Source organism: Mytilus galloprovincialis, chromosome 2 (assembly GCF_965363235.1).
Source record: "Mytilus galloprovincialis chromosome 2, xbMytGall1.hap1.1, whole genome shotgun sequence".
NCBI classification, from domain to species: domain Eukaryota; kingdom Metazoa; phylum Mollusca; class Bivalvia; order Mytilida; family Mytilidae; genus Mytilus; species Mytilus galloprovincialis.
Window position 1 is genome coordinate 48,294,500 of NC_134839.1, and position 12,153 is coordinate 48,306,652.

General features: G+C 31.9%; 1 protein-coding gene across 1 annotated transcript in view; it reads left to right on the top strand.

Annotated features, from left to right (window-relative positions):
- Positions 1-12,153, top strand: part of LOC143063732 (tudor domain-containing protein 5-like) — a 55,307-nt gene that overhangs the window by 36,718 nt on the left and 6,436 nt on the right. Inside the window, exons 15-17 of the mRNA XM_076236072.1 lie at positions 2,561-2,688; positions 3,591-3,705; positions 11,311-11,390. Of these exons, the coding sequence (XP_076092187.1) occupies positions 2,561-2,688; positions 3,591-3,705; positions 11,311-11,390 (323 nt within the window). The remainder of the gene's footprint in view (positions 1-2,560; positions 2,689-3,590; positions 3,706-11,310; positions 11,391-12,153) is intronic.

The following is a 12,153-nucleotide window of genomic DNA, read 5'->3' on the forward strand; positions in this document are numbered from 1 at the left end:
TTTAGACCTTAAACTTGAATCAAGTCGGTGCAGTTAGAGAATTGTGGTATTTAGGGTCCGGTCATACTCATGTTACTGAGGGGCTAATTGTGAACTATAGAAAATAAAATATATTTAAATGTAACTCTGACTTAAAATTTAATTTAATATCTCCGTTGTTTATTCTATGTTCATGATGACCCTAAAACATACAACTATGTTATGACAAAAATAACCCTAATACACCTTTTAGAAACTCAATTAAGAAAGAAATATCTGTTATAAATTTGCATTTTAATGCCTCTGCATAAAGTTTGGGGTATATTAATTTACCTTTGTCATACATTTAAGACATATAGTTTATAAAATTGAGAATGTCCATCAAATTTCTTTTACAGTTTAAAAGCAAGATCTATTTTATTTTGTATAGCATTTTTACATTAACTGAAAAATGGGCAACTCATGTAATTAAGAGCTGCTTGCAAAGTAGAGTTGGGAAAAAAAATCAAACTTAAATATTAAATAACCTGGGTTGAAAAAGTAAAAGTTACCATTTATGAGGGTGGTAAAGGGTTATTTTCGTGCAACGTGATCGCCATTTTTTATTTCGCGTTCAACGTGTTTTTACTTTTTTATTTGACATTCAGTAGTGCAAGACAGATGCCTCGTTCAACGTGTTTGCTTATTTAATTTTACGTGCATCGTGATTTTCAAAGTCTTATTTTGCGGTTTTTCGTGCTCGGTTTTTCAAATAAAATTCAAACACTTGGCAGGGATCGTCAAGAAATACTTTTTTAAAAGCCATAAACCAATTATATCATAAATGTGTATACTAAATCGGGAATATCAAGTAAAACAAAGAGTTAATATATACAAGAAGACAGTGACTCAGTCACAAAAGGTTCACATAAAAGTATTTATTTTTCGTGCAACGTTCATTACAGAAATTATTTCACGTTCAACGTGAAATTATGTCTTATTTCACGTTTTTTTTGTGCAAGCACCCCCCTTTACCACCCTCATTTATTTGTAGTCTGCACAAGTAACTTTAAAAAAACATAAGTTATCAAAAAAAGAATTTGAAAACTTGGAGCTAGAAGGACAGTGCTAATTTCTTGCTATTTCCCCCCCCCCCCAAAAAAAATAAAATAAAAATAAAAATTGTGAAAACAAAATCTTCTTTCAATTTGTGTGGAAAGAATTTGTGGTGTTCTTGTCTACAAGACACACAAAAAATAAAAAAAAAAAAACCCAAGTGATCAATAGGTTAGCATACAATTACCAACATATCTCTTAATTGAAATTCAGTTTGACAAAGGTCATCTTATTAGAGAATGGCTGAAGCAACATAACATGTAGTTTATGTTTTCTTGATTTAAAAAGAAATTTATTTGAAATGCTGCCTACAATATTGTCTACTATCAAGAGAAAAAAACAAAGTTGTTTGTAATGCTGATATTACAAGTTATTTGAATAGGAAATGGTTGAGGTTTTAGACAATGCAGAGTATTAAATCTTAATTAGATTAAAATCTTACTAATTCTTTATTGATTTAAATTTTCGTCAAGGCCAGGGAAGACTTTTAAACTGTGGTAACATGATACAAATAAAAAAAATTGTATTCTTTGGTTTAATCTTAGTGTCCCTGTTTGCGTAATACATTGTAATAGTACATTTGTAAATTATTCAAAAGACTAATCTTCGAACTCTCCTTTAACAAATTGCCAATAACATTAATTCATCTTAGGCGATTTCGGAACTAATGTAAATGTTTATTATTTTACTAATCAGTTCAATCACACAATGACGTCACTTGTATTTGATATTCTTGACCTTCATTCAAACTTTTTTGGCAATTGATATGTTTAATAGTTGTTAAGTGGTCTGTTTAGCGACAAGTCAAAATATTTTGTTCCCAATAGCAGAAATTATTTTCTAAGGAGTTATGACATTTATTTTTGTTTTTGTTTAAGTATAGTGGTGCTCAAAAAGACAAGTAGTATGAATTTTATTTTTATAAGAAAATGGGGGGGGGGGGGGGCTTAGTGGCTAAGTGGTTTTAAGTACTGCAATTCAATCGCTGGATTACTTTCCAGTAAACACTTAATTTTATGTTATAAAATCCGTTTCATTTTGTAATTATTTTACAAGTTTTGTATATCACAGACAGTTTGTTTTATTCGAAGTAAATTTAGTAAGTTTCGATGAGAAGTCAGATTATGTCTTTCTTTCTTTCTTTCTTTTTTTTTTCTTTTTTTCTTTCTTTCTACAAAGTGTCTCCTGTCTTTATATCAGAAGTAAAATGGTACAGAAACATACCATAGCTTTGCATGATGAGTGATGTACAGACATTTATTGAATATTTCCGAAGTGGAGCAGTATCTGCTTACCCTTCCAGAGCATCTGATAACTCACTTTGTTTTTTTGGTGTGGTTCATCTTGTTTAGTCTTTCTATGCTGTTGTTTGTTATTTGTTTTTTTGTCTTGGCATTGTCAGTTTGTAAATTATTGTCTTGCACAGTATGTTTGTTTACATTTCCACTCAGACATCCCATGGTAATTTTACTATTCTTCATTGCAGATACCAGATTACAGTTATGTCTATGGTATCACAGATCACCAGTCAAGTTACCCTGACACAAGCTCGGTCACAGCACTATCTTCACATGATACAGATGTCTCTGAAATCAAACAAAGATTTGTCAAGGAGTAAGTTTTACATGGAAGCTGGAATTTGATCAAACATTTGGTTTGTTATTGGTTTTTTCTATACACCCGTTTACAGGCCGTATTGTGGTATACCCTTGTCCCTCTGGTCGTCTGTATGTCCGTTGTCCAGTTTTTCGCACAATAACTCAAAAATTCTTTCAGCAATTCTCATGAAACTTCGGTGATATGCTTATATCTATTGATGTAAGCTCCCTTTTGATTTTCATAAATTTCTAATTCGACATGGAGAAGAAATTGAACTTTATTCTTTGAAAATGTGACCGGCACATCATGTTCTCATGGTGCAGCTGTTTATTTCTGTGTACTGTAATTGGCATTCACAGCATGCTATGTTTGATTCCTACTGAAAACAAATAAAAAAACAATAATTTCTTCTCTTATGAGATAATATACAGACCACTATCAATTTTCACCTGAAAATCTTTTTTTTGTCAATATATAAGATGTGGTATGAGTGCCAATGAGACAACTAGTCAAGTATAAGCCGCTGTTCATTCACTCTGCAACTAACGTCACTAATGTTACCTATTGTATACGTAATGTCGCCTTGTGCGCAACGTCCAATTTTTTCAATACAATTTGATATGATCACATGCCTTTCATTATAAACTCTTAAGCAAAGGACTAACCACAAGAAACACGATACACGATACTCCATCCATGTCACAATTTGTAAAAGTGAACAATTATAGATCAAAGTATAGCCTTCAACACAGAGCTCTGGCTCACAAATTTGATTCAATTTTGAGGCATGCAAACATCTTTCATTCTAACTTTTGAAGCCAGAAGCAGATCTATAATGTTTAGATGCAATAGACAAGAACAACATTTCACTGAATTTTCTGTTTAGCATATAAGAAAGAATTTTCTTTATTTTTTAGAAAACAGCTGACGTCAGAGTTTAAGATTCATGTGATCAACTTGGATGGGGTTGCACGTGTGTTATCTGAAGAAATCTCAGCTTTTCTCTTTGACACAGATGTTCTTACAGGCATGGTAAGATAATTCACCAGGGATTTAAGCGTATCAATTGCACAAATACAGCATTGATTCAAGCCACCTGGGACTCTTCATTGGAGAAAATGTCACCAAGTTGAAAGCTTGTGTTTGATTCATTTGATTTTTTATACGACCGCAAAAATTTTAATTTTTTGGTCGTATATTGCTATCACGTTGGCGTCGTCGTCGTCGTCGTCCAAATACTTTCAGTTTTCGCACTCTAACTTTAGTAAAAATGAATAGAAATCAATGAAATTTTAACACAAGGTTTATGACCACAAAAGGAAGGTTGGGATTGATTTTGGGAGTTTTGGTCCCAACATTTTAGGAATTAGGGGCCAAAAAGGGCCCAAAAAAGCATTTTCTTGGTTTTCGCACTATAACTTTAGTTTAACCCTTTCGCCGATGAGTCTTGGTTTACCGGGATTCACGCTTCAGACAGCTGACGATGAGTCCCGTTTTACCGGGATCGGAATACCTCTTTTATGTTTCCCGCTTAAAACAGTGCAAACATGAGTTATCTTTCTTTGATGGATACCCAGATGAAAGTGTAAACATGGCGCTTCCGTTTGTTGAAAACCGTGTCAAAATCAGAGGAAATTTATGGAATTTACGAGAATTTGAAATGAGAGAACATTTTTTTTGAAAGAATATGGAAGAATTGAAGCCAAACTAGTATACTTTTTTGACATAAAATGTCGTTTTAAGTACAAAACACTTGGAATGGACATCGTTCAGTGTGAGGAATTTGTACAGCCTCATAAAAATTTTCAAAATTTTGCCGTTTTGGGTTGAAAAATTACGATTTGGGGTCAAAGAGCAGAATTTTGAGAATTTCACCTAGAAAATGCCGAAAATTTGAAAATTTGAATATTTTAAGAAGAACAAATTATTAAAACATGAATAAAACTGAGAACATGGTGTTAGTGAATGAAATAAATACACAAATAACTACAAACAAGTTTTTATTGACATTTATTATGAAGATCTCCCACTTGAGTAATAGTAGCCAGGGAAGCCATCGTCTCAGAGTAGCTTCTGTCTGGGCAGCAATCGGTGAAAGGGTTAAAGGGAAAATTCGCAATTTTTTAATAATGGTTTTATTATGTTCATTATGACATAATATATATATATTCACAAAGTTTTATTGCTATATGTGCAGTAATAAAGGAGAAATTCAATAATTAATGAAAAAATATTAACTACTTCCTGTAGGTCGTGACGTTTTCTCCTGGTTTTTGCATGCCGGGATTTAAAATACAATCATTAAGAGTCTTGGTTTTTAATCATATTTTACCGTTATCGTAAGCGTGCCGATGACTAATGCTATATCTAATAACCATCCGATAATAAGAAAATAAAACGCACAGTCGTGCAGTTGTACACATTCATGAGAAAAATTTCTATATTTACCGTATATATTTCGATTTATTTTTGTAGACAGTACAAGAAATTATTATAATTATTTTTTTTTGCTTAAATTTATACTTTTTGAGACTGATAAAGTGAATAAATTAAAGTATATAACTTAAACTGTTAAGACAATATATAGGTTTACGCTTATTGACCTTTTACTATCGACGCTTTGACTTTATTTAAGCGATGTGTGTATTATTCTCAGACAATACTCGTGAAAGACCTGTATAAAGGTGAAATGTTATTTGCAGATCTGTAATTAGCTTGGCCTCAAGGGCACACCGTGCAAGGTGTGACTGTCTATTCGGATCAGTGGGTTATATGCCAGGAGGTCAAGTTTAATACACAAATTTAAAATACATTTTCAAGGTGTTGACAAATACAAGTGAATCGCCGTGGAATTATTCAATTATATTTGGTGCTATTATTTTATTTGAATTCAAAGAAGTTACTTAACTAAGAAATGAACCGGTTAAAGTCTGGAAATTAAATTTAGTTGTCGGAATGAAATGATATACACTCTTATCATTTATTTATATTTTTTAAAAGGGAAAATAAAACTAGTTTTACACAAGCATTTTAAATGTCCTAAATAGGCAAAAAATGTACGGGAACACTTAAATTTAGACATTTGACAGCCATGACCAAATGAAAGGTGTAACTGTATTACATTTTTACTTCTAGCGTTATAATTGGAATTAGATTTTGGCTGATACCACTATAACACATAGTCTCAGATTCTAGTGAGGTCGGAAGGATTAAATCTTATGAAATAATATAGATCATCTGATATCATTTGGATAATGGAAGAAGCTATACTATAAAAACAAATAAATTTATTAACAATACACTCGATATCAAAGGTTGTTAATTTTTCTGATCCAGTTAATTTTTACTCACATATTTTTTTTTATTTTTATTTGAGCGTGCTTGTTTTTACATGGCAGTTTTTTTTCATTTCTTTTATTTCGTTAGACGAAAGCAAACCGGCACAGTATATTCTGCATTTGTATAGTCCGAAGTTTCCTAATTGTATTCTTGTTTCACATGTAAAATGAATGAATAATTATAAAAAACGGCATTCATTTTGAAATATAGCACTGTTTTCTAGAGTGAAAATGAAGTCACATATGTGAAGGTACAAACGGGAAGAACTGATTAAAAATAACGGGACCAACAATTATATATAAAACGGAAGAATAGGTGCTGAAATATAAATAAAAGTAAAATTTAATTTAGATTACATCAAGGATTTGTATAGTAAGACTTAATATACAAATCCTTGATAACATGGAGATTTGGTCTATACCTATTCTTATAAACACTATTAAATTTTGTTAGATTTTGTACACAGGCTGTATATCACGGACAGTTTTTATATTGCTATGGTATATTTTACCTTAGCACACCTGGTTCACTCGCAATCACGCACGTGATTCATTGACCTTGTTAATTGTGTATTAAATTAAACAAGCCTGCCAGGAAGTCGACCGTTAGAATACCCGAATATGTCAAATATTTTACAATACCTCGGTAATTACCGGTATTCAGCCATGCTGATTACAAGAAGACAAGTTTTTGAACGTTGGTCAAAATAATCTAAATATATACGTTAGAAAAAAGAATTTAAAAAAACTTTTACAACAAAGATAAATCAGTTTATAATTCCTCCACAATAAGTATCTCCAGACTTTTTTTCTCACTTTATTGTGACTACTTTTACATTATTATAGCATAAATCCTATATAATACTTGAAACTGCATCTCGGTGCCAAAAGTGTAAATTTTGTGACGAGCTAAAACCAATAAAATTGAGAATGGAAATGGGGAATGTACGATCTTTTGTCATTTACAGCTTTTCAACCTGACTTTACCATTGTACGCTGAATATTTAACCCTCTAAAAAAATTAAGATTATTTTTTTGAAATAGTCTTATCAATCTTAGTGAACCATTACTTGATTTGATGATTTTGGAAACTATGTAGACTTCTTCCATTACTTGGTCGGGTAGAACATTCATCAGCTTGACAAGTCATTTGAACACTGATTAACGGACATGTCATGCTGGATACTAGGACTTTTTGGTAATTAGATATCCGTGGTCATTAGTTTTCAAGATGGTGTCTTCCCGAGAATTGAGAGTCGATTTTAAAAATTTAATAACTCACTTATCTAGACGAATAAACCTTTAATATTTTGGGAATATGCTTATTTATTTAGGATAAACATAATATCAAATTTTATTTTTTTTGCGAATTTTCCCTTTAAGTGAATAGAAATCTATGAAATTTTGACACAAGGTTTATGACCACAAAAGGAAGGTTGGGATTGATTTTGGGAGTTTTGGTTCCAACAGTTTAGGAATTAAGGGTCAAAAAAGGGCCCAAATAAGCATTATTCTTGGTTTTCGCACAATAACTTTAGTATAAGTAAATAGAAATCAATGAAATTTTAACACAAGGTTTTATGACCACAAAAGGAAGGTTGGGATTGATTTTTGGAGTTAAGGTCACAACAGTTTATGAATTAGGGGCCAAAAAGGGGCCCAAATAAGCATTATTTTTGGTTTTTGCACCATAACTTTAGTATAAGTAAATAGAAATCTATGAAATTTAAACACAAGGTTTATGACCATAAAAGGAAGGTTGGGTTTGATTTTGGGAGTTTTGGTCCTAACAGTTTAGGAATGAGGGGCCCAAAGGGTCCAAAATTGAACTTTGTGTGATTTCATCAAAAATTTAATAATTGGGGTTCTTTGATATGCCGAATCTAACTATGTATGTAGATTCTTAATTTTTGATTCCGTTTTCAAATTGGTCTACATTAAGGTCCAAAGGGTCCAAAATTAAACTTAGTTTGATTTTAACAAAAATTGAATCCTTAGGGTTCTTTGATATGCTGAATTTAAAAATGTACTTAGATTTTTAATTATTGGCCTAGTTTTCAAGTTGGTCCAAATGGGGGTCCAAAATTAAACTTTGTTTGATTTCATCAAAAATTGAATAAATGGGTTCTTTGATATGCCAAATCTAACTGTGTATGTAGATTCTTAATTTTTGGTCCAGTTTTCAAATTGGTCTACATTAAGGTCCAAAGGGTCCAAAATTAAACTAAGTTTGATTTTAACAAAAATTAAATTCTTGGGCTTATTTGATTTGCTTTATCTAAATATGTACTTTGATTTTTATACGCCTGTCAAAATTTTGACGGGACGTATTATGGTATACAAATGTCCGGTGTCCGTCCGTCTGTCCGGCGTAAACATGTCGCACCGTAACTTGAGAACGACTTATCCAAATTTCATGAAACTTAATACAGTTGTTTCTTATGATGGTCAAATGATCTGTATACTTTTTGGTGAAAATAAGATTTAAACTTTTTGAGTTACGGCACTTTGTAACTAAAACAGGGGTGTGCTTTTTTTCACATGTCGCACCGTATCTCAAAAACGATTCTTGATTATTGCTTCAAACTTTACACACTTCTTTGTTATATTAATCTTAATATCTGTATACTTTTTGGTGATGATTCAAAATTTCATTTTTGAGTTATTGAGTATTTTGTAAAAAAGGGGGAGGGGGTTTTTACATGTTGTGGCGTATCTCAAAAACGATTTATGATTATTGCTTAAAACTTTACACACTTTGGTTTGATTCAAAATTTTATTTTAGTGATATTTGTAAAAAAAAACAGGGTGGGGGGGTTTCACATGTCCCGCCGTGTCTCAAAAGCAATAAATGGTAATTGATTAAAACTTTCTCAGAAACTATTTATGATTATTGCATAAAACTTCCACACAAGACGTTGGGCGTATCATGCGCTCATGGCGCAGCTGTTTATTGATTATGGGCCCAGTTTTCAAGTTGGGCCAAATCAGGATTCCATATCAAGTATTGTGCAATAGCAAGAAATTTTCAATTGCACAGTATTCATAATAGCAAGAAATATCTAATTGCAATAGCAATTAATTTTAAATTGGAGTTATCTTTCTTTGTATAGAATAGTAGTTGATAATATATGTTGGAAATTTGCCAGACATGACTATGATGTCATTTTCTATTTTTATTTGCCAATAACTTTATGTAAATAACTTCATTGGAAATTTGCCAATATAAAATGTTGCTGATGAAGCTTTTTTTCCTTATCTTATCTAAAATGTTTTTAGATAATGTATGTTGGACATTTGCCAGACATGACTATGATGTCATTTTCTATTTTTATTTGCCAATAACTTTATGTAAATAACTTCATTGGAAATTTGCCAATATAAAATGTTGCTAATGAAGTTTTTTTTATTGTTTTATACAATAAACAATGTATATTCACTTTTACTACCAACCAATCTTTACCATTCAGTGATAACAAGCACTTTATTTTACATTTTAATATTTTATGATGTATTTAAAAGAGTAGTTATTGTTGCAAACTCCATTAGAAAGTTGAATTGATATCAGTTTTGGAAAAAGGGAAACGGGGATGTGAAAAAAAAGGGGAGGGGGGGTTAAATTTTTCTCATTTCAGATTTCATAAATGAAAAGAAAATTTCTTCAAACATTTTTTTGAGAGGATTAATATTCAACAGCATAGTGAATTGCTCAAAGGCAAAAAAAAACTTTTTAAGTTCATTAGACCACATTCATTCTGTGTCAGAAACCTATGCTGTGTCAACTATTTAATTTTAGATTTAAAAAGTTTGAAGAAGAAATCTTTAATTGATTTGTAAAATCTTGACATTGTTTTGTGTAAAAAAAAACCATGTAATGTCAAAAATTTGATCACAATCCAAATTCAGAGCTGTATCACGCTTGACTGTTTTGTCCATACTTGCCACAACTGTTCAGGGTTCGACCTCTGCGGTCGTATAAAGCTGCGCGCTGCGGAGCACCTGGTTAAACAATAAAATATGTTTTAAAATGAACATGGGGCAGCACAACATCAAAACTAATGATTTATTTTTCTAATCTTTTATATTTTAAAATAACAGTGAGAAATTCTATCTGACAGTAGTTTATTCATAAAATTGTCATATTTATATGTTTTTCTTAGTTTTGCTGAAAACATGTATATTGTGTATGCAGAAAGCTATAAGTAGTGTCAAGTATGTATTAAGTACTCTGACAATCTGCCATGAAACTAATGAGTTCATTGTTCAGTTTGATTACCAAGAAAACAATAATAAAATTGTGATTTGAAATAGGGAATGTGTCAAAGAGACAACAACCTGACCAAAGAGCAGACAACAGCCGAAAGCCACCGTGGGTCTTTGACACAGCAAGAAACTCCCACACTCAGAGGTGTTGTTCAGCTGGTCCCTAAACACAAAATGTATACTAGTTCATTAATAAAGGATGTCATACTAAACTTTGAAATATACACAAGAAACTAAAATTAAAATTAAAACTACCTACTTTGAGAATTGAGCTCCATGCTTTATAGAGTGGGGTGCTCATTTTTGCCATATCTTTCCATGTTTTCCACAGTTTATGTTGAGGTCTATATGTTTTTGAAGTATACTGATATTTCTATATGAAGATAACTTCAAATGCAAAATATTCTTAAGCTTCAAAAGGGGTTTGTTTGAAAATAATCGTTTGAAAAGTTAGATTAAAGGGTGTTTGAAATTTCCTGATGTTTTGTCAATTGGGGACACATATTCGCGTTTTTATACATCTATTTAAACCCAAATAACTGCAGCTTTAAACAATATTTTTCAAATCAATTTCATTATAGATGGCAATAGCAGACATTTTAAATGTGTACAGAACTGAAATTTAGGGCAATCAGTCAAAGCTTTTCTAAGAAATACTTCTTTGAAATCGTGTTATTCATTTAGAAAATTGGCCGAAAATCGTTATCCGTTTTTCGGTCCTTTGCGGTAAGTGCTGCAATTTTGTCTGAGTTTAAAATAAAATCATATTTGTTATAAAAATCTTAGTTACCGGCATATTTCTTCCATTTCAGCCATCTTTTGAAGTATTTACAACTCAAAATTATAAAACGGCGAAATTGTGTCCGCGGCGAATATGCGCACCCCACTCTATCTACTTAAGAATCTTATATATTTTACATCTATAACTCTTTTATAGTTCTTGGGGGAATTACTTTTATTTTATTGATTTCAACCTTCAGATTTAAAAAAAAAATTAATTGTTTTGATGATAATGGTCTATCTTGTTTATTTGCAGCTTGAACAAAAGAGGAAGAAGATAAGTAAAATAGAAATATCTATGGAAGAACAACCTCAAGTTTTCATGGAACTTCAAGAGTAAGACTTGGTTTTGATGGCTACTTTTAATTATATTAAACTTTGCTGTAGACAAAATATAGGTAAAAAGACATGCCAGGAATATGTAATGGAGACAGTAACCCAATAAGAGAATCTTAAAAAACAAAATAGAAATTGCTATTTGTTTTAGTTCACTTAGAAAACTGAAATGATATTCTATCACCTGTCTGTCAGATGTGTATAAACATTTGGAATTTTTCATCAACTACTTGGACAACAGATACCAAAATTGACAGAAATGTTCTGTTGAACAGTTTTGACTTGTGTCCAATTATCTAGAATATTAAAACTGATCCCCAAAGTTAGCAGTAGCATGCCTGCCTGAAGTGCTGGAGGACGTACATTTTAAAGGAATACACCTTGAAGAAAAATAAGAAAATTGGGAAAGTTTATGAGTGATACTGGAGACAACTCTCCAACAGAAACCAAACACTGTGAAATTTAGCAACAATGAGCAAACCCATACAGCAAAGCTAGTTATAAAAGAGGCTCCCGCAGGGTCAAAAACGACCTGCGACCTCTGGGCTTTTAAGAGGCGACTTCCGACCTGAGGGCCTTCTAAAAACGACATGCGACCTGTAAAATTTGGAAAAGCAACAACCTCCGACTGACTTTCGTCCTCTGTGTTGGGAAAAACGACCTGCGACCTGTACAATTCCCTTAAAAACGACCTCTCGACGAATTTAAAAGCAACCTTGCGACCTGAGGAGGGTACCCTGTGGGAGCCTCATAACAGTCCATG